Source organism: Labrus mixtus, chromosome 3, assembly GCF_963584025.1.
Source record: "Labrus mixtus chromosome 3, fLabMix1.1, whole genome shotgun sequence".
Classification (NCBI taxonomy): Eukaryota; Metazoa; Chordata; class Actinopteri; order Labriformes; family Labridae; genus Labrus; species Labrus mixtus.
Window position 1 is genome coordinate 11,325,375 of NC_083614.1, and position 24,207 is coordinate 11,349,581.

At 40.9% G+C, this 24,207-nt stretch overlaps 1 protein-coding gene across 4 annotated transcripts in view; it reads right to left on the reverse strand.

Annotated features, from left to right (window-relative positions):
• Positions 1-7,599: 7,599 nt before the first annotated feature.
• The window catches only part of ect2 (epithelial cell transforming 2), a 46,293-nt gene continuing 29,685 nt past the window's right edge, over positions 7,600-24,207 (reverse strand). For 2 of the 4 annotated variants that reach the window (XM_061031255.1, XM_061031247.1), the window contains 6 exons: positions 23,780-23,918; positions 22,127-22,281; positions 20,070-20,177; positions 16,604-16,738; positions 13,947-14,524; positions 7,600-9,038 (listed from right to left, as the gene is read on the reverse strand). In XM_061031255.1, the coding sequence (XP_060887238.1) occupies positions 13,973-14,524; positions 16,604-16,738; positions 20,070-20,177; positions 22,127-22,281; positions 23,780-23,918 (1,089 nt within the window). In that variant the 3' untranslated portion in view covers positions 7,600-9,038; positions 13,947-13,972. The remainder of the gene's footprint in view (positions 9,039-13,946; positions 14,525-16,603; positions 16,739-20,069; positions 20,178-22,126; positions 22,282-23,779; positions 23,919-24,207) is intronic. The other 2 variants (XM_061031269.1, XM_061031261.1) reach the window with 1 other exon arrangement.

Consider the following 24,207-nt stretch of genomic DNA (forward strand, 5'->3'; position numbering starts at 1 on the left):
ACTGCTGGAAATATTTGAGGTCATGTTAAGTACTCAACAAAAAAGAATATATAACATAGGTTTAGTCCATTTTTAATTAATTTAGATATACTTGAATGTAAATTTTGTCATACAATTCTACATACTATACCTTAGGGATTTTTGGGGTGGCACCTACAGTAGGGTGGTCAATCAAATTTCATGGGGGGGTGACCGCTCTGGACATGCTCCTGATGAAAATGCAAATTGCAGTTCTAATATTGCATTCATCTTTATCATAGTATTATTATGCATGTTAAATGTTGGAAGGTCAGTAATACAGATAATGCAACTAAAAGGTTGCAGACAGCATAATGGAGCAAATTGTGGCACGGGCCGAATGTTTGTTAAGTTGTCAAGAGGCATTTAGTCCCCAGCCTGTGTATAGCTGATAAACTGTACAGTTTAGAGCTACCTGGATATTGATAATGAACTGAGAGGTTCCAGATGAATTTGCATTGGAGAATTGGTTTTGGTTGAATTCAAACGACACTACATTTGTTTGAGATTGTCATAAGAGCTTGACAAAAAGTCATTGCGTTGGCTGTCTTGGTTTCTTTCATAAAATTCTAGCTTCCAAAGTTAAAGGGGATGAAGGCGTCATCCCCTCCATCCACCTGTCTGGAGTATCCACTGATTTGCTTAAAAGTTAGGCACATTTCTTTGGTCATGGTTTAAATAAGAGAAACTTTCAGTGAGAATGAAAAACTTCTCTCACAGTATAGAACTCCTATACATGAGATAGGTCCAGCCTTCACACCCTCGCTCTCCTCTGAGAGAATTCAATGTCAAACGGCTCTCACTCTCTCGTCCTGTCTCCTCTGTGTAATCCGTTAGTAGAGGGGACATTATGTCTTTCATCTTCATGTATCGAGTATTCACGTTAAAACCTCTTTTTCAATTACGTTATTGAGTCAAATTTGCTGTTTAATTGTAGACTTTACTAAGTTGATTTTGTTTGAAAATGCCTTCTTTTTAACGGTGCCTTGGAGTCAGCAGACCTGTCAAGCTCCAGCCCCCCTACTTCTTCCTTTTAACTGGTCTCCCATTTCGTTACACCCTAAACAGCCAGTCAGAGGCCCTTTGAAGTCAAGGCAAAGGCAAATATGAAAAGAGTAAGTGTCCTCCGTGAAGAGGTGCCTTTTCATTGTGGCTATTCCCTAGTCTCGCCTTGCCGCAGGCCTGCATGGCGCTCTACCTCCAGTTGCTAGCTGGCAGCCTGGCACATCCCACGCTTTATCCAGGAGACACAGATTATCTGCTAATGCTTTGAAGAGGTTGCATGTGAAGAGGACAAAACAGGAGCACCTCTCTTCCCAGCCCACTGCCGTGACATAAATACTAATGTGGTGTAAAGGCTCACCATTCAAAACACACCTTGACTCAGTGGGAGGAAGTCAGCCGACTCTGGGGTAGCTAATGTGATTATAGTTAAGCTAAGGGCAAGAGGACACACTGTGAAGGTCTGACTTTGCAGGAGGTGGGTGAACTCACCGGGAAGGATTTTAGCACCTTTTTAATTACAACTGTACTTCATTAAAGCTGTGTCAGAGTTCATGAAACTACTTTTTTTATGCCCTGCGACTTCATTTTTTGCTAAATCAGCTTTATGAACAGCAATGCTATCAAAGTAACCCTCACCCTGCAGTATTTATTTCACATTTATTCAAGCAGGAAGCCCTTTGATGAGATATCACCATTACAAAGTTATAGGTGTCAATGACGGTTTATCAAGAAAGACAACAGTTAAAGAAACTACAAACTGAGTCTGTTTCAGACAAAAAACAGCAGATACATGAGTTCATACGCAGCTGTTCATTCATGTAATACTTCTTAAATAAAAGGGTTTTCCATGATTGTATTCAAGAACATACTAGGGGTTGCACAGACTGGTCAACCAGTCCAAGGGTTCTCAAACTTTTTTTTAGACTTTAGACTTTGTTGTCCCCAAGGGGAAATTCTTTTCCACAGCACCGTTACTGTCCAAACAGACAAGTCCCACCAAAGAACATTTATACACAGAAAACAGAGTATGACACAAACAGAGATAGACAAAAAGTCAAGAGTTCCCACTCTGGCCTGTTCAGCGAGGCCTTTTGTTTAGGGCCGCTATAACCGCAGGGATCAAGCTCCTCACGAGGCGAGCCTTTCTGCACCTCATTGCTCTATACCTCCGTCCTGAGGGAAGTGGGGTGAGGTGAGGGTTCAGTGGGTGTGTCCTGTTCTATTGAGGTTGCAATGCGTGTGATGGCCCTGTTATTGAGTTCTGTTAGGTTGGGTGTGGGGAGACCAATTATTCTGGCAGCTGTGGTTGTGATGCGTGAGTTTGGCCTTGTTTTTTACAGACAACATGTTAAAGAAGCAGGTGGAACAGTACAGGAAGATGGGCTGGATCATGTTCTGATATAGCAGCAGGAGGAGATGGGGGGCAACATAGAGTCCTTTCAGTTTGCGGATGGCTGACAGTCTTTGATGGGTCTTTTTCTGTATGTCACTGGTGTGCTGTTCCAAACTGAGTTGGTTGTCTAGTGTCACTCTGAGATATTTAAAACTGTTTACTAGGGGTTTGTTGAGCTGATGTAGTTTCTGGATCATCAGATGCCTTCTGATGGTGTTGAAAGCACTGCTGAAGTCCACAAAGAGGATTCTGATAAAGTGACCTGGGGAGTCTAGGTGCTGAAGGAGGAGGTGCAGCAGGCAGGCCACAGCGTTCCTCTGTGCCCCTGTGTGACAAAGCCCAACAGCTAATAAAACCAGCCCAAAAATCAGTCCAATGCCAAATCAGAATAAGCCCATAAAACAGTCACAGTAGGACTGTGTGTCTGTGTGTGTCTGTGAGTTCATGTGTATTTGGTTGTGGGACATATTCCATGAGTACCTGTTTGTTGATTGGGTGGATTTTTGCATTAACAAAGTAGTTTATTTATTTTATTGCTTTATATCACTCATGTCACACCTGTCGCAGCACCTAAAAAGTAGCCCAATTGTGCAGGAAAACCACGGTGGACCCGGCAACCCAAAGGGACCCCCACTGTCCCTGGGAGGGGTTAAAGCATTTAATTTTGCACACAGCCGAACGCTCTAATAGGTCTATCCAAACAAAGGCATTCAAACGACATAAAGAACAAAACAGCATGAAAATAATTATATAATTTCAGTGTCTCTGTGGGCTTTTTTATTTTCAAAGAGCAACAGATACCTACATCGTTGCAGTCATGTGCTAACTTAAATCTGAGGTTGTTTTTTTTTTTTTTTTACACATACTTTCATTTCAGCACAAATCTCCCTTCAGGGCTATAGTTTTATTTTAAATTGAACAACTTTCTTGTATATCATTTAAAAAGGGTCCTGGGTTAAACCAGCAATTTTAAATCATTTCAAATTCTTATTTGTATTTGTCAACAAATTGCTGATCAGGATAGAAAATCTAAAACTCTGACTGAGCAGGACTATGACAGTGAGTCAGCAAAACACTCTCTACCTCAGTTTTTGTCTTTGCACTCACTTATAAAGGAGTTGTAGCACATGTTGCTGCATTCTTTATTGCAGCTGTTGCTTTATGTTGGCCCTCAGCAGCATATGCATTACATTTTGCAAATATTTCTGCTGGTTGCAAAGCATTCCCTGCACCCGTGGTTTTATTGATAACTTCATCAGCGACTAGTCGACATCACACGACTGTCAACTTATCGACTCGACTATATCACAGGACTGAACAACTCATCATGATGTCTGAGTTAACGTTAGTGTCTAATCCATTTCTAAGTGTGTAGGTGAACAGAAAGAAATACAACTGACCAGTAGATGTCATATTGGCTTAATCAAGATTAATTCAAGCATTCTCCTTCATAAAATCATTGAGTTCTTCTCCAGATAAAGTCAGCCCTCCAAAAGCAGCAAATCACACGAGATTCCATCATTATGCAACTATGAACATTAAGTATTTCATCTGTGTTTAATAAGGACAAGGTCACTGGCTCACGCTGCTTTGACTACTGTCTCTTATGCTTGGGCTGCATAATTGTTCATTAAAGTAAATATTGGACTGGTTAAAATTGAAAAAGACGTTACCAGGGGTGCTGCCAGGAACCAAGAGGAAAATATATATCATTGGGCTCCACCACCAGCAACAGTGGGGATGTCTGAATGTCAAAGGAAATACAATGAGCACACTGTGAAGAGAAGACTTCTCTGTATGGCGATACGTTTATAATCTAATATAAATGCATCTGAATATAATATTTTTTAAGGGTCAGTTATGGGCCTTTAGAATCATCCTAACTTTTCTCCCCCTGGACGTTACCCTCTTAACATAGCTTAGCTCAAAATATGATTATCCTTGAGGGAGACGTTCAAAATAACCGTACGTACCTTTTTCAATCGAGTAAATTATATCAATCAATTCTTTCTTTCAACACTTAGACACAAAGGGCAGGACTGCACTCTTTTATGATGACTTAGAAAGAGTTCAGTTTAGTATCTCCACAGGCCTATAGCAGTATAAGATACTGTATGGCTAGTCTGAGGCGAACATGGGAAAGCCCTTATTTAAAGTTTTATTAAAAAGTAAAGTTTACAGCCTGCTCTTAAAAAGTATACAGGAGTCTGCCTCCTGAGCTAAACTGAAAGATGATTCCATGAAGAGCAGCCTGATAATTTAAGGCTCTTCCTCCCGTATTACTTTTGGAGACTCTAGGTACCACAAGCTAACTTTTCATAAGCAAGCCCAATAATCAAAGGGTGTGAGAACTATGAGTTGTATAAAAGTTTTGGTGCAAATAATGACTCATATTTTGAATAAGTGAAACTCATACTAATCAAGTCTAGTAACTCGAGTAATTCAAGCTCCACTGGGAGGGCATGTCTAAGCTTTAACTTGCTGCAGTGATCAATGAGGGAGGAGAGAATCCTCTTAGCTTTGTGTTACTAGAATGAATGGCGTTGAGGGGATGATCATTCTCTAACACAAAAAGGCATACAAAAACAAAGGCTGGCTGGCGGTGTGGGGTTACCTCCGGTCAGCAGTTTGCCGCAAGCTCTGAACATCAGCTCTCACACAAGAGGCCAGCCCAAGCACACGGTCTCTTTTTCAAGATTTGTTTTGGTTAAAGGTTGGTCAAACAAAAACAAACAAAACTGGAGGTGGTAGATGTCCGTCTCCACTGTTGCTTCGATGTCAGGTCACACGAGGTGATTCACAAGGGCTCAGGGTCAAGTTCCACCCAAGACTTCACACACTTAAAACACCTTTGCCACTTTGTTAATTGATAAGCCCCGCCCACTACCAGCCAGCCAAACTCAAGAGAGGAAGTCATGCTTACTAAGAGACCGTACAACCTAGCGTTTGTGCTGCTCTATTCGTTGAGATTTAGATTTCGTTCATGAAGAAAAGTTTACCAGAACACAATCAGCAAAACTGAAATAGAACAATTGAACACATTTTTATTTCATTTGAAAGGTGGACAGTATCTGAAACTAGTTCTGTCCACATTACATATTCACAGGATGATATAAAGTAGTGTTGTGTGTGGTGAGAGATAAGATGTGGGACATTGTGGAAGCTGAGACAGCAGAGTTTTCATTCGATGGATTTTTCTTCTCATATATTGAACGATATCCATCCAACTTTTTGACGAATGAGTTAGAATGATTGTGAGATTTGTCGTTTGTGATGTAGCTCAGTGTACTATAACATACGTTTTAACTGCAGTTGGTAAAGCAGATTTACCTTAAAACATCTCCTTAGTCATCGATTGACTTAAAGTTTGACTTATACACACAAGTGTTACAGCCGGCAAAAGAAGAAAACATTTTTTTCTCTTAAGTTTTGATTCAAACGTTTGAAATTTCTCTTGGAGATATGGCTCAACTGTAAACTTTCATCCATATCTGAGGGACTTATCAAAGTTACATGAGCATAATTTTAATTTTCAGTGGCAGCAAATTCAATTCACTGGTGGATGTTGTGAATACAGGGATTAGTCTTTTCTGCCTTTAAAACATTGAATGAGGATTTGCTGAATTTAAAAACAGACAAGGGCAAAATGTGATGATTGGGAGAATGTATTATTTTAGTAGAACGTGAACAGCAATGGGCCATTGACAGTGCCCTGTGGCATCTCATTTGTGCTACAGGCTTTGATTTTTTGAGGTTATGAGGTCATCTTACAAAAATGTAATCATTTCTTCTTCTATCAAATCTTAAAGATAAACTTTATTGATCCCCCGTGGGGGAAATTTGTGCATTACAGCAGCTCCAGAAAACAGGGGACGGGAATACAATTATTAAAAATAAAAATAAGTTAAAATCAAATCAAATCATAAAGAATAGGATCCATCGATATGTTTTGTATTCCTTTTGAAACGCCATGTTTCAGTTAGAACAGGGACATTTGAGGAGGTTGCACTTAACAAATTTTAGATATTGCCAATGTTTGGAAACAGGCTTTAGGTGTGTAAATGTAATGCTCAGAGTCTAAGTTTTTTTAGAGAGTCTTTACCAAAGAAGAGAGTTTTATATCAAGGAGGATATAGGTATAGGCAGAAATTTATATGTTTACAGCCTGGTTCAAAAAACCAAATAGGTCTTATAGTCACGGTCTTTATCTGCACACTGTACAGGGGTAAGCATAGTTAGGCGCGAGGCTGAACTGTAAGTTTGTCATGAGGATTAAAACCCGCTCCAGCTCTCAGCATGTCGTTAGGCTGACTGAAAGTTAGGTTGAGACAGCATTTCCAGCATGGAGACCGCCACTGACCGACTTCCAAAGCCCCCTGCAGTAAAAGACTGGTGACGTCACTCAGGCTTCGTAGATCGTAGATCAGAGTCTCTAAATATCCGTCCACATTTGCAGAAGTTGAGTTGTGGGAGATGCTGTGAGCAGAACAGACTAGAGCAATGACTACAGGAGAAGAAGCATGCTGCCATCAAACTTCTTCATCAGTGTAAATAATTCTTGCCCAGTTGTCAGTACTTCTCCGATGGGTTTACTTTCTTCAAAGCCGTGACTTCCTCTTTTGGTTGGAAAGTGAATTTAAAGCAGCAGCTCCTATTTATGAAGAAAAAAAAGAGAAACTGGGGAAGTGCACTTTTTGTCAAGGGGGATCCAGAAACTTCTAAACCGACTCCTACATCAAATGAGCATGAAGTACAGACGAGTACTGAGGAGCATTCATGAGAAGGCTTCAAAGCAGTATGCAAATCACAAACGGGCCTGAGAATCACAAACACATGTTCAAAGATGCCAAACGCAAATGATATATATTTTAAAATCATCAATCAATCATTTATTTTACTTAACTGGTTAAATATCGATTTCCCCTTTTATTGCAAACAAGCGACATTCTGGAGAATTAAGATGAGCTTTTAAAAAACAGAATTACAAACCTTTTAGATCCACCCAGAAGAAAATCTCTCATCGGTTCATGAGGAGGAACTAAAAGTAATTATTTTCACACAAATGTCACTGCAGATTTAGTCGACATGCCTTCCAGATTAACGTGATAAAACCCTCTTTATAATGTCCTGGTGTTAATAAGACAAACAACAGTTATATAAAAAAAGAAGCTTAGATCTTGGGGTACATGTTTAAGTGCATTTAATACAAAGATTAAACAAAAGGAGATGATTTAAAGTCGATTAAAAAAAACAGAGAAAAGTGAAAAAACATAAATAGAAAGAGTAGATAAAGAAAAACAGATATTAAAATGTATTCATCCAGAATAAATATGTACACTGACGCAGCGTCCCTTCTTTGACAGACACACACAGAGAAAGACACGGTTAAAAAAAACAAACATTTAAAACGTGGACGGGTAAGCAGATGTGGCTGAGCATTTTCTCCGCTGAATCTCGTAAATGCTAAATTAAAAGCTTTATAAAAGCTGGAAGCTGTCGTACGTTTACACTTTGAAGGTGGGTTAATTTATAATAAGTCATATTATTAAATCAAGTGAAATTAAATCTACCCGCTAAAACAACACAAGACTAAATGTCAGTTTAAATAAGAAGTCGTTTACCTAGCATGTTAATACAAAAAAAAGAAGAAGCCATAATACAGCAAAGGGCGCTCAATCAATCAGTCAAATTTAACTTTTATAAATCCTAAACAGCTTAGCAATGCAAATAAAAACATATTAGATTAAACGCTTCTTTTGATGCAAGGTGAAATTAAACTTGAACATCCAGCGACTTTCAGGCGACAGGTCGAAGTCCCTATTTCGACCCGAGGACAGATGAAGTCGTTTACTTAAAGTTAGTGTTATCACTTCACTCGACAAGGCCGACTAGGTAACCAACCAGAAGGCCCAGCAAGAGGCGAACTGTAAAAGGTGAATAACTTTGACATCCAATGAAAAACACCCCAAGACAATCCATAAACAAATGTAGTCAAAAAGAGCATCCTTCACTTTTTCTTTTTAGGGTAAGGCTTTAAGCTCACCAGAACCCATGCTAATCGCTAATCTGTAGCCGTTAGCGTGGTGCTAATCGCTAATCTGTAGCCACTAGTATGATGCAGTACCGCTCCAGGTAAATCCTCTTATTTGTGCATGTTAAAACATCCGATAAGAAACTATATTTTTTTGTGCCCTGTCAGCAAAAAATATAGATTTTTTTGCAGACGATAACACACGATAGGCTTCTCAATTCAACTCTACTTGGCCCAAGTTGCAGCGAAGAGGCACCAATAGTAGCTGGACAATTCTGATAGTGTCAAGTATCAGATTCAAGTTTGTCCACAGCTTCAGTGCATTTTTCAAAATGTGGCTACATGACATTCCTCGTGGATTTGTGCAGATCCGAAGTACGGACACGTTCTCCATGCTTTAAAGCTAGCTTAAATGTCACTCACATGTCCAGTCATGTCCTGCTGTTAGTTACAGTAAAGGCAAAGGAGGTGAGAAGATGGGTTGAGTCGTGTCGGTGCATCTCAGAAGAGGTGGGTGGTTGATCGACTGAATGTGTGGTACTTCCTCTCGAACATGGAGGGCAGATTGACCATGGAGGGGGAATGGTGGGCCTGTAAAAAGGAAAGAGAGGAATAGATTAAAAACCACAGAAAACATCTGAATAACGCGTCAGTGCCTCATCATGTTGTTAAAGAATCAATCGAGTAGTTAAGAAGATACTTTTGTTCATGTTTTTGGACATTTTTCACATCAGTTTGAATTACTGAGATTCAGGAACATGATCACATCACAGTGGGGTGAGAAACATGAGCAGTCATCCAATTTAAAGGTGTTAACATGTCGTGATTACAAGTTCAGCAAAGCCGACTAGTTTTTCTCCAAGCATGCAGTAGATTTATAGTTAATTCATTAATAGACACAAGAGAACAGGACACAGGCTTGTGCAACAAATAACAGTTTAAGTATCAGAATTAAGATCTTCTCATATTGTGGCTTTATGAGTTTAAATACTGAAATCTTGCACTAGTATTTCAGATCTCAAAAAAATAAGAGGGGGAGCCAGCGGTTGAGTGGTGCAGAGGCCCTTGTCCTCAGGGCGGGAGACCTGTGGATCCTTTCCTGCATGTCATCGCCCACTTGCTCTCTTGCCACAATTTCCAGCTACGTCCAGTGTCCTGACTCTCCAAAAAAAATGCCCAAAAATAAGTCTTAAAAAAAGGGAAGAAAGACAAGAAACTAGAAAGTGACTAGAGCTCAACAGTTTGGTTCCAGAAGTAAAAATCCTGTTCATTTTCTCGATAGTGTCATAACCATCACAGGTAGACTGACCACGAGCTACCTGTGTGTGAAATGAGGGTTTATGCTCCTGTAGTAGACACGAGTTCTTTTGATATCAACCTTATATATATATACACACACATATATATATATATGTTTATTCAATTTGATATCTGTGCAAAGAACTACACTACCAACGATAATAGAGTGTCACAGCGACGACTCTGATTGAAGGCGCTTGCTGTTGCCATGGCAATGTTTCCCGTATGTGAAAAGATAGTATCGCTAGCAGGCTAGCTAGTTAGTTAGCTAACATAAAATGTACCAATAACGTTATGTCGTAGTGAATATTATTCATATATTCAACAACACAAACAACATGATAACACAACACATGTATTAACAGTATAACAACGACAAGAGGTACTTTTAAGACGTTTGATGATTTTGTAAAATGTATATGAAGGATTTGAACGGGGAAATTTACTTCCGGAATCAGAGCCGCAGAAAAAAGTGGACGGTCACTGTTGAGCTCTTTTACCAAATATGGTAAAGACTTGTCTGAATGATGGGCTGTTCATGTTTGTTTCTCCCCATCAGACTTTGTGTTTTTAAATGTTTCCAAAATTCATCCATCACTTTGAATAGTAAAATGTTATAAGAACAAAGAAATACTAACATCATGAAATTAAGTTGTAATTAATAAAAACACCCTTTAAATAACATTGAACACCTGTGTAATTAGCATCAGGACATTGTGTTTTTAATTGGAATAAAGAAAGCATTAGTGTTAGCTTAGCATTTTGACTCTGTTTAAGTTGAACAGTTGAGTGCCGTGAGCTACATTTTTCAGAACAGCCTTCTACCTAGAAGTCAGGTGTGAGTGTATAAAGAAGGACGAGGTCGGCCGGCGTGCTCCAGCCTTGTTTTAATTACCGAGTGCACAGGGACACACCCTGTTAAAGAGCCGCTCTGCCTTCAAAGCCAAACCTTGGCGCTGATCTAATGGAGACACGCAACCTTTGCCAACACAATCACACATCAGTAGCTCTCCACCTGGCTGCTACACACACACACACACACACACATGCTCTCCCCTTACTTCTGGGCTCGAATCAAGTGATGAACAGTAACTAGTGAAAGGTGGCCTGCTTCACATGTAAATGTTGTTAAGAAATCCAGAGCATGATGAGGACTAAATGAACGAGCAGATTAGCAGGTTATTTTCTCTGGAGAGGGAGGCGGGGCCGGGGGCGACGCTCATAACAAAGCAAACATACCTGACCCTCAACAAGCAGCTGCCATAATTAAGCTAGCATGCCAATGAACACTTGATTTCAAAGCCAGAGTGCATGATAGTATATCTCCATCTGAGCACTCAGTGCGCACACATCAACAGATCGTCCTTCATCGCTGTGATAAATCACCAGTGTCACGTAGAGGTGCTCTCACTCTCAACAATAAAGTTTACCCAGATGTTGTTTTCATGGGAGCTAATTAAGATGGGCTGATCACAACCCTGCCACAGCAGTCTTCTACCTGCTCCACGAGCTGTACATCACACCTGAAGGAGCGTCATCCGTCTCAACGGTGTATGACAGACTGCAGGAGGGAAGCAGTGCCAGCATACCACAAAGAGAAGGCGGGGTGCTGTAGTCTCTCACGGGATTCAGTCTCTCTGCCTCACAATCAGTGACAGCCAAGTGTTGCATCTTCAACACAGTTCAGGCAACAGAGCAGGTCAAAGGAGATTTTATATCTGGCCACCTATGTAATCATCATTTTTTTCCTGTGATGCAAACTTTCTTCAAAACTACTAAAATGGTGGCATCCCAGAATACGAGGGAGAGTAATGGACAAATTAAAAAGTGAAGTAAAAGGACGGAGAAATGCAGCAAAACCAGGCCATGGCGATTTACGCTATGCTTCCTGGTACATGCATGCACTGTCAGAGAGTCACTCTACCATAAACGGAGGAAAAATCTTTGCCGGCAAGTATAGCGCACACTGAGGAATTTACTTCTTCAATTAACAATTCTTATGCGTGTGAATCCAAATAAAAGCCGGGGGGAAATTTCCATAAGGTTCATTTGCATTTCAATGCTAGCACAAAGGAGATGCTGTGAGTGCCGACAACCACCAGGTCTCTGAGTCTCAGCCCACAACAACCACCTCTAGAGTCTGACTTACTGCACAGCGGTCACAGTCAGACAGTGAAACACACTTCAAAGCAGAGCGGTATAGAAACATACTGGGACCTTGTAAATAGATACTTAGAGGATCAATAAACTTGCACTTGGAGGTCAGGAAATGGCACGGTAAACATAGGTCAAAGTCTAAAGACTGAAACATTTTAGTACCTTATGTTTTCAGCTTTTACTTAAACTTGCAAAGGGAGTTTTCAAATGGAGTTTGGCAGGCAGTTCCACCACCGGGGAGCAACAGAGGAGGAGAGTCTAGTTCGAGACTTAAGGGCCTATCAGATAGGTCTCACCGAGTAGCAGGGCGCTGAGCAGAAGGGGGGTGAACACAAGCAAAAAAGCAACGGCGCACATTGCTAGTTTTAAACACACCTGGTACGCCCAAACTGTGGGATATTTTATTTACAAACTAGAAATGTCTCACTGATGTCAGAGCTCAAGAAAGTGGGACACTGTTTTGTGTGAGCTGATGTTCTCTTCTATTGGATGCGCGGAGTAAGCAAGACATTGTCTATGTTTAGTGCTGGGCCCCTGTTGAGGAAATTACTAAGACTTGACTTCACACAATGAGACTCAGCTGACTCAGATAGCTTACGTTGTTGAAAGTTTATACATAAGATTACTCGAGGAGACATGGATCAACATCACACTTGTGTACTCGTGTATTGCTCAATCACATCTGCAGAACTCTTCTAAAGGCATCGCATATATCCCAAAAGACATTACCATTATCAGGGTCATGTCACATTGACCCACCTAAACTAATCTGTGATGTCAATTACACTGGAGCAGACAATAAGTCTACCAAACATCCTTGCAGATATCAGGAAAGACAGTTGACACTCTCTAAGCTGTCCTTGATGTTCTAGTCAAAGCTGAACTCTGTCAGGTCTGACTGACATTAGAGAACAGTGAATAAACATAATGACATCTGTACATTAGAATTTAAATAACTACAGAAATTCCACCACAGCCCCTGCCAAGCTACACACAGACAATGAATGGGCATGACCGTGTCCTATCTGAAAGGCCCTTCAGGATCCTTTGGGGAAGTTTGGATCAGACACCTTTCATTGGCAGAGCGTAGGGCAGGAGGGAGTGCAGACCTGGATGTCAAATGGTTAAAACATAAACCACATTCTCGGTGATCCTTTTACCACAAGTAAAACCCTCAGAAATGCTCCTGTAAAGATGTTGACATTTTAACTTCAGTGAGTGTTTTATGTGTAAACAAGCCGATACACAAAGAGCATGACATCAAAAATTCAAGGTTTGCCTTGACATTTGGATTTCTACTTGATATATTCCTCTACTGGCGTTAACAGAAGGTTCTGAAGGTCGTTTAAAAAAGAAAATGCTGAGTTTATCAGATATTTTGGATCTCTTTTTGTTTTTTAAAAGTTTTGGGACTTTTGGAAAGCTGTGAATGTGTTCACGGAGTCTGACTCAGTTTTCACAAACACATTGATACATTTTCATAGATTCCTTAGTGACAGACAGTAATGATAAAGAGGACCCGTTTTCTCCTAGGGGAAAGCAGGCTTCCACCTGGACATCACTGTTGTGTTATCTCTACACCAGTCAATCTTCATCACAAACTTCTTTACACATTTATACAAATATATTTAAGAACAGCCACCTTGTGAACTTTCCCAGGCACCACCGACACCAGTTAGTAACCCGGGTGTTTCAGAGGAACGGAGCTATTCCAAATCAACCCTTAAAAATCTCTGCCCTTACTTCCAACCAACTCACTGGGGAGGATCATTCAATCCACACCTCTAAATCTAATAAATCTAATCATCAGAGTTCAAAGCGCAGCTGTCTGGCAGACCATTACGTTACTGATGATTGGTAAAATGATGTTTATCTCAGGGTCTCAGCTTGTAAGGAGTTGATTTGGGTCTAGAAATGCACCAGGGCTTTTTGAATGTTAAAAGGCTAGCAGAGAATATGCAGGAAAGATTAATGTAGAAACAAAAAACAGGATGGTATTGGTGCACCCAGAGTTGAAATGAGAAGACAATAATGTTGGCTCACGTCAGACTGCGAGACTTAGCGCTGGTTTAGAGCAGAGTCTCCCTACGAGGACTGGTCAGGATAGCCTTGCGTGGATCCAAGGCGACTAGAGGATCCCTGGACGACTCAGAAAAGATTCTGCCTTTGACATTGACCTGCTGAGGAGCTGGGAACCTTCTCTGGATCCCTACAGAGGGTAGGTGCCTGGGCACATGCTGGCTAGGTTTTGGCTGAGAGGCGTTGGTGTTGGCCTGAACCAAGTTTGGGACAGCTGGAATGGAAGTGGAGCTGCGTTGGGGTGAAGATGCCGGCTGTTGGGAATTGTACGGGGCTGATCGCAGTTGAGTTGATTGGGCCGATAATGGAGCATGAAGGATGGACTTGCGTTCTTGGTTGTAATAGTTTGGGCGCAGGCCTTGGCTGTACTCTGGGCGAGTGTTGGGGCTACAAGGGGGAGTTTGGTGTGGGTTGGAGGGGTTACGCATGCAGACAGAGACCCTAGCTCTGATTGGAGGATGGTCCAGAGAGTTTGAGCGCTGCACCATGGCACTACCCTTGGCAGAATCACTCAAACTGAATGTTGAGGCAGAGCGAGACATCTAGAGCACATAACACAGAGGATACACATTTGGAGCAGGAATTTGTATATCATGGAAATACAATAAAAAAAGAGAAACAGAACAAGAAAACCCAGGGAGAGTAGACATGCTGAAATACAATTCAAAAGCACAGGATATTCTCAGAGGTTCAAACAAAGGGCAGAAACATCAGACTTCATGTTGATGAGCATAAAAGAAAGAGAGGTGGTGTTTGCAAGGCGCCTGGTTTTAGTTTAGTCAACTGTATTTATTCATTTCAGGTGGTTTGGGACCAAACATTCTGGGGACTTTTGGAGAGGAACTATCCATTAGGGAGTTCCCTGAGAACTAGGGATGTAACGATTCACTCAACTCACGATACGATTCTCTCATGATTTATTTGACAAAAGCAGACATCATTTTGAGAGGACTGAAAAAAAGAGTCCTTAAATTTTTTCATGAAAACACCAATACACCTCGTAATCTCTTTGGCTCTTGCACTCGTTTGGGCGAGCGGGGCTTCAAACCCGCTTGTTAGTTTGGCCTCCGCAGCTGCCATGATTACGCCTGTTTGTTACAACTAACCGCCTCTGCTCTACAACTGCTGATGCTCACGATATTACTGTAGTGCTCATTGACACCGCCACAGACACCTAAAGGAATCATAATGTTCATGTGTTTCTTTTAATGACAGCAGTCAATATAACAACTGAACAATTATTTGAACTTGTAACGTTCTGTCCAGTTTAGTTTTTGTGACAATGAGAGACGCACCTGAATGCGTCTCTCATTGTCTGAGCACCCCTGAATGCAGCATGCTCACTGAGCATCCCCTGAGTAACGGCAGAGAGAGAAACATGCCCAGAAAAGTACGAAATCAACTAAGCAGACTACTGTCTTACAGACTTTTTATTATTTTGTGTGTGATTTTTAACTGCCTCACGATTAATCTTGACATCCCTACTGAGAACTAAACACCATGGGGACTTTTTAATGTCCACATTGGCAACGCCACATTGACGGGAGAGTACCTACTCTGAAGCAGGAGCTTAAAAGGTTCCTCTAAACGGGGTTCTAGGAACTAAAATAGCGCATAGTTCCTTCGGTGCGGAATCAACAAAAAAGGTGGAGGGTTTCAAAAGTTTTTAGAACTTGAAACATGATTATGGCCAGGATAAAATCTGGGATATTTTTAAGACTGGGTTTCAAAAAGTGATTTTCTGATTTTAATCCATTTTCATTTGAATGATCTGATATCGATTCATAAAATCCACAGATGGATCTGTAGATCCTTAAACAATTTGACCACATGAGTTCTCTGAAAATCCGTCATTATCTTGAAGCAGAGCTGGTATTGTAACTCTAAATATCCCTAAATTAATCAATGGTGAATCGAATCAGGCATTGAACTGAATTGGGAGCATGTGAATCGGAATTGAATCAGTCAATCAGTGGTGATACCCAGCCCTCTAAATTTTGGTTCTTAGTTATGAGTCTTAACCCCTCGGCTCCTTGAGGTCATCCAATGTTACATTACATTTTACATATTTATTGCATCACTGGACACAAGGTAAGTCATTATTATATAACTAAATCATGTATACTGGGAAGAAAGTCAGTTTTTTAAATGATTAAAAGACTTGAATACTCCGCAAAAGTCGAGCCAAATAAGTAAAAAATAACTACCCAGTACATTAAAGAGCACAGGCCCCTCCCCATGTGTTTTTATTTTAATTAAGGTACATCAAAAAGACTGACATCAACTGAAAGCTGTCCCATCATATTTTGATAAACGAGATCAGTTGCCTGCCAGGAGAATGAGATGGAAAGCATCAAAAGCAAGTGAAAAACAGATGGACAGAAAGATGAAGACGGAGACAGGAAACAGCCAGTGAGTCATGATCATAATCTGAAAGAAAGTAGACGACTGTGTGAACAGCTACGGGGGTTATTCAGACACTTTTATAAAACACCTACATTTGTGTCATAGTGGGAGGTTCGGTTAGTTCAAGACAAACACGGTGATCAATCAGTGCAGCTCATGTTGTCTTCACAGCAACATACGGAAGATTAGCTTTAGCAGATAATGCATGTACTTACAGCCAGAGTGGAACTGCTGCCAATGCGGTTTTCACAACTCAGCCTCTGGCTTTTCTCGTCTGGTGTACTGTTGGCCATGAACGCCCTCTGGATCACACGCTTCGGGGTCTTGGTGAAAGAAAAGGCCCTCGTTACCTGGCACAAACACAAAGAGTGTGAGTCATATATTTCTGTAAAAGCGGGTTATTTTTGCACACAATATCCTGTATATTCATCACCTTCTTTTTGAGTGTCTGTAAGTATCACTCTCTTGGTTTATATTGATCCCTGCTGAGAGTAATTATACAACATGTTGTTCTTTACTCCTTCCAAACACAGTTAAATATCACTTACAGTGTTTTGTTGTTGTAGTTGCTGATGAGTACCATCTGTGTCTGGCATTACGTAGCAAGAACTACAATTTCAGAAGCTTTGCAAAAGAGTAAAAGGTTGTTCAATTATGGGAGGAAATTTGATCAAAAGAGCCAATTTATTCCATTCATGACAACCCAAACACATCCAAAGACACCTGTGATACCATGATTATCAGCATTACATTTTATGAAGTCCCCCGAACACAAATACATATTTTAAAAGTTTCACTGGCGATTGTGTTATCACGAGCAAAACTAAGAGAGTGCAAAATAATGACACGTCCCCTAAAACAGTTTTATAAATCCAAACCAATGCACTTCAGTGTTTTCAGTGCTCAGCATCCTGAGCGCAAAAACACTAGCAGCATAATTTATTTTTTTTGTCAATTCACTCTCAGTTCAACATTTGGAATAGCAGCACGCTCGTCTATGTCACTTCTTCCTCACAGACTGATCGAAATCAAGAAGGGGCGGGACTTATGATATCAGCTTTGTCAACAACAATGGCGGAGGAGAAAGTAATCTGACTCGTCTTTTCAAGGTAACAACTTCTAGGTCTGGAGCCGGAAATTTCTACAGCCAGGACATGACTCCTTAACATTGTTTTCACAATTTTCTGTTAAATAAAGGACAATAATACGCACACACAGATGTTAAAAAGGACTGGTTATTACCATGGGAAGCAGAAGTTACATTTCGTAACCTAGCAACAATGAGAGTTAGTGAGAAACACTCTGAAAATGAGGTTGTGGGCGCCAATTAAATTGATTGAATTTGATGTTCATATTTAACATTAGAAGTCGCACCACAATCAATTCATCTAAGCAGAGAGACATAAAAGCTGATGGTAAATGGACTTCAGCATGAGAGTGCTTTTCTAGTCTTCACACACTGATGGTAGAGGTTGTTATGTAAAGTGACCATCAGAAGTAACTAATCCCATTCATACACATTAATACACCGCAGACGAAGCAGCAGGAGCAAATCAGGGTTACCGGTAAGTGTCTAGCCCAAGGACATATTGGATATGTGGCTGCAGGAGCCATCCACAATCGGTTTTCTCTCAACCTTCTCAACCATCTGAGCCACAGCTGACTGACCCTGATGTCTTCCTCTCTCTGGAGAAGCAGAGTAGAGTTTTCTGGCACAACTTCACAGACTACCGAAGTGCATGAGGAGGGACAGACTTGGAGAGGTACATGTAGTATGAAGATACATTTGATTGATGAACGTTACAAGCTGAAACACCACTAGTTTATTGGTCGTGGATTGCTATCAGACACCGTACCGTTTTTGCTTTTTTTTAATCCATTGTCACAATGGATTAAAGAAAAAGGCATAAACATATACACTTTACTCATAGAGCCATTAAAATAGCTGGTTCTATTTTTTCTGTTCATTTGTTTTCAAACTGAATTTGCAATTTCCAGCCACTTTATCAAGTCAGCACTCAAATTATTTCAGTTTGATTGCCGAGGTTAAACTCTGTGGACTGTAATAAGTACATTAGCGTTAGCTTTGCAGTCCAAATAATGAACCGTTTTTGAAGTTTTCATTTAAATCAGGAGTGCAATCACCACCACACCACAGACATGCAGCTCAGTGCAGACTGCAGGAGTGGAAAAAAAGGATAAAAAAAAGATGAGACAGGCAGAAAAAATGAAGAGCATTTGAATGATAAAGTGGCAGAATTGAATGCTAGCCTTAAAAAGGTGAGAGTTGAGATATGGTCACTCCTGCTATCTTAGCTTCCCTAAAGCTATTAGCCTCTGTGAAAGCTCGTGAGAAGGATCAGCATCTGAGAAGTCAAGGGCTTTTAGAAGAGGCCAAACAGTATAAATGGTATTTGCATTTATTATACCTTTCATCCTCTTTGATATTCAAGTAGAAGTCACATACACATGAATACATGCAAACCGGTCTGTCATAACATTAACACCTGTCGACAATAAAGTGACCATTAAACATCATTATCAGCAATAATACACTTTGCAACACCATGAGAAGGAGAGATTGGTGGAATGACTGGAATATCTAGATAATTCAGGAGGACTGCTCCAGAGATTCTCCTGACCTGGCTGTAACGTAAAAAAAAAAACGCGGAAGTAACAGAGGAAGCAACGGAGTCCGCTACACGACGTTATAATGAGAATATTTGCCTTTATATCAATGCTATGTGTAGTCCAACAGAATGACAACATCCACAAAAGAGAGGAGAACAACATACTGACGAACAGAAAACATAATGCAGCCGTTTAATTACGTGCGCGGAGATCGTAGTGGTCGCATGCAGACACTCTATGCACGGTGCAGCAGTCACAGGATAGAAACATCACTCCCTCGCCTATTGGCTCAAAGTGAATTCTCCTGATTATATCTTGCTGTTTTCTCACATCAGCCCACTCAGACTTGCTGCAGAAAAAAATACTAGTGGACTGGCCGGAGAAACTCTGGATGAAGTCCGAGCGAAAAATTTTGCTGTTTGCGTTCATATATACAGCTCACCCAGGAAATATCCTGAGTTTTTCAGGAGATTTCTGCAAGTGTGAAAGCCATTAGTTAATAAGGAAGAGTCTCTCGTGTCGGGCTGCTAACAGCTCTGTCAGATGAACAGTCCAACACACTGGACAGCAGATAAAGGAGGTTTTTATCAGAGCTAGCTTCATCAACAATGCATCTATTATTCTGCCTTTTTGTATGCATGACCATGTGTAAAGCATCCTTTGATCCTTAGAAAGAGGGTATAAATATTAAAGTTATTTTTCTCATTATGAACCTTCTAACAGGAAAGAGTTGCCCTCATCTGCGTCTTGTTGTCCTATATCCCATCGTCCATATCTATTTCTACGATGCTTATTATTTCTGTAGATATTTTGTGACATGGTTCGTTTAAGTAAATGGCCATTCCCTTTGTTATTCTAAATGATTCACTGTACATCATGCAGGCAGCAATAATGCAGTAAAGTATGTAAGACAACTCGGAGTGCTTCTGGACTGAAGACTGGAATCATCAAAGAATGGATGCAGCAGCTCCAGTCTGTATCAACATGTATGTGCTATGATGACCCTTCGAGGGTAACGGTGGAGTTGGGAAGATTCATTTGCCTTTTTACCTTTTTGGAAGTTTTCTTGATGGCCCTGGAGGCTTTGCTCAGGGTGCTGTCCATATCCTTTGTGCTGACCTGTAGTGAGTCTGGGTCCGTGCACTGAATCATGTCCTCCTGGTTACAAGAGGAAAAACAATACAGTCATACATTAAGGTATGAAACCTTTACGTGAAATGTGCACACATGTAATCGATACCAATTGAAACATTGTGCTTTGCTGAAAAAATATGGTGGAAGAGGGGATGTGTGGAAGGATTCACACAAACACACAGTCTTTATTTCTTCTCCCCCGCACCCTGCAGTGGGCTTGTTAACAAGCACAGCTCTATCTCGTTGGTATTCATATCGCAGCGCTGACCCAGTGGAAACAGCATTAGGAATGCAGCTGTGAGGTGGCAGGCAGACCAGAGGCCAACATCGCCCCCTGCTGCCTGCTCTGTTAGGTGCAGTGACAAGCTACAATATTTCCCCCAAAACCATAAAGACTGTGTGTGGCAATAATTGAGTTTTTTCTTTAATTAAAAAAAAATCCAGTAATGAGACAGAAACCAACTAGGAATTGGTATTTATAATGATTGCTGTGTTATGACTGCAGCCCTTATTTCTCTGAAAAACGATTAAAAACTCGCTAATGACGAAGCAGGATAACTTTTCTTCATCACCAGCAGGACGTATACTGTAGATTATTTCAATTAAATCCAAATGCACTGACCAGCTGTTTGAAATACTAAATAAGAGAAACAATAGGAAGTAACTGAAAGCAAAACATTCTTCTTTAAATTTTCTTGTATCTTTTGTCCTGCTAAAAACAAATAAATACAATGCTGTTTGAATTAATTAACATGTTTAGTTTTAATTTACAATTAATTCAATATACTCTTATTTATTGTGAATTGCAAGCTGTGCTGGGAAACAGAGATGCTGACGAGGCTGGCAGCGACACTTTTGACCATCTTTTCTCCGTCATGTTCTCATAATGGTTCATTTAAAGCAAACAGTGGTATACGGTTCAGTAAATAAAGCTTGTCGATTGCTGCTTTGATTGAAAGACTCCTCAGTTTTAGGGGCGCTGGTGGCGCAGTGGTTAGTGCGCGCACTGGAGGCTATGGTCCTCAAAGCGGGCGACCCAGGTTCGAATCTGACCTGTGGCTCCTTACCCGCATGTCATTCCCTACTCTCTCTCTCGCTGATTTCCGACTCTATCCACTGTCCTATCTCTCCATTAAAGGCACAAAAGTCAAAAATAAATCTTGAAAAAGAATAAAGACTCCTCAGTTTAAGTCAATGAGCGATCAGCAGGGGTGGGCAAACACGACTCAAGGCACAAAGTCTGTACATCTCAACTTTCCCTGTAGGCTGAGAAGCGAGATACCGTACTGTAGCTCGTCGGTGGTACTAAAAGAGTGACACAGAAACTTCCCGTTGTAGACGTGCAGTGGAAATCATCACACAAGGGAGACAGTTAAAAAAAAAAATTCTCTCTGAGAGACCACCCCCCAAACAGACTGCAACTTATATACCTGTGCAACTTCTATTCCAGATATGACAGTATTTTGTTTTACAACAGTCTACCAATAGAAACGCTTTAACAATGAGCCATGAGGAAAATTTTAATTATAAAAAATGCCCCAAAAACCTCCAGACTATTGATCTATTTGTTGTTTGTCCGAAAGGTCATGACTGAACTTTAACTTTATAATATAACATAATTAAAGGAGCAATATTTAACTCTGCCACCTAGTGTTTAAAATTGATACTGCAGTCTAAATTCAAAACACTGGAGAGAACTGTCCGCCCCAGCAACCTCCTCTCTAGAGTTGATGTGTATGCTGGTTGCCATGTCGTGGACACTGAAGCTTCAGTGTTTAGCCAGCTCTGCATCGGTCTGCAGAGGACAGGCAGTTACAAGTTAAAATAATTGTTCAGTTCTTATATTGACTGCTGTCATTTAAAGATGCAAATGAACACCATGATGACAGAACTTTTAAGAACTTTTCTTTGGCAAATGAATCCAACAATCTTCATTTTCTATTGTACTTCTATTTGAGTGTGTGACTACTCACCGCGTCAGCCCTGCAGATGGTGTTGGCAACATGGCGGCAAAGTGTTCGCAGCCAGGTGCTTTTAACGGTTTCCTCTCCAGCCAGTTTAAAACTGAACAACAAGTTCTCCTGTTCAGTCGGAGGGCGGACCACCAAGGCGAAGGCATTCACACACTCTGAAGGTAGAAAACAAAAAGAGAGGGGAGCGGGGGTGGATGGGCATTTGAAAGAATAACAAAATAAAGTGAGAAGGGGAATCAGCCAGTAAGGAGATGGAGATGAAGATGAAGAGGTAAAATCAAGGCGAGGTGTTGGAGAGGGAGAAAGGGAGGAAAAACAGATGGAAAGATAAAAGCAGACAGAAGTGTTAGAAGAAAAGGAAAACATGAAAGACAAAAATCTACTTCTGAGCCTCGTCCAAATTTCTCAAACATCAACCACTCCTGTTTTCTGTGTGTGGAGACAACTCTCTGAACAATGTGTTCACACACCAAACTACAAGAGAAGAGTAAATAAAGGGAACACTAACATTTGGTAGAAACACTTTCAGACCCCTAAACTAATCCCAACGTGTAATAATGTATTCTAAATATGGAGAATCTTGGACAAGACAAACTGCTTTTTTTTTTTTTTTTTAGAGTAAATGAGGGAGAAGCCAATTCTAAAAAATGCTGCAATATTTTTCTAACCTTGCTCATTAGTAGGGATAGAAAAAAGATGCACAGCAGTGAGTCTGGTGTTGTTCCTGCATCACATTTGTTAGGTCTCCATGCTGGAAATTCTGTCTCACCCTAACATTCAGTCAATCTACATGATGTGCAACATTTTACATATAAAGCAGAAATCAAGTATATCCTGTGTAAATGTCTCTCTGAGTCATGACTGTCAACAATGAGCGAGAAGCTCGAGTCCGGCTGGCTGTAATGTTGTCAGAGTCGTGTTTACATCACGTTTACATGGACGGCCGGCTCCTCCACTTGCGTATAAACGCTGTTTAAGTGAGAGACTCGAGAAAAGAAGAACGTACTCACTGCTTATTTGATTGTCACGTCACCATTTTTAGATCACGGTCATTCTGTGTAAATTAACATGCAATTTGAAGCCACAAGCTATCTTAAGAGCGCTAACATTAGCATGCTAACACAACAATGCAGCTCGATACGAGGACAATTTTGTCCGCCGCTTGCACTTAATTATGGTGCGTTCCAATTTTATAACTCCTTTAAGTGAATGCGAGGGGAGAGGGGTTGGAGGTGTGTCGCTGGAGGAGAGAGGAGGATTCAGAATAGCGGAGATGTTGTCAAACAGCAGTTTGTTTTGGTTCATGCTGGTGGACACTCGAGGAACTGCAGTTGCACTGCCGCATTGGCTTCATTTTTCAACACCGGAGGTTGCAGCTTCAGTTAAATATTGTGACATTTGCACTAATCTTATCTACAAAGAAGACCGCAGACTGAAAACACAGGTACCTAAAGACTGTTGAGCCCTGTGGGTAGGTGCTGAGTGTCACTGTTGACGAGTAAAGGTATGTCACTGAGCTGGTCTAATTATCCATACATTCAGAAATAACACTAATGTGACACAGGGAATGACATGTGTGGTGGATATGCTTGAACATCTGAGATTGTGGTCTTAACGAAACAGTGCACTGTATTACAAATCTGTCTTTCTTACCTTCTGTGTCCTGCAGGTCCAGCACTCTTCGTATCTGGGACAGTGGCATCAGTGCAATGTGCTTGAGCGGGGGCGGCGGTCTTGTCTGTCCCAGTGGACTCTTGAATGTATTGATCACCTTGTGTCGCTTCCTCGCAATCTGCAGACGCAAACACACATACACACTAACATATGCACAAAATGAGACAGCAACTTTGGAGGTAAATGTGAAGAAAGGCAACATCCACTGTGTGTTTGTGTGCGTATCCCTGCGGTTCCTAAATTGAGTGCGGGTGCATTTTGCAGCATGTGGGTGAAGCTATCGGTTACTTGGCAATAAATCAATACGGCCTTCATAGAGGTAAACGATGCAACTCATTAATGCCACATTAATTAGATGCTGAGAAGGACGAAAACAGAGAGGAGGGGGGAGGGAGGGAGGACAGAGA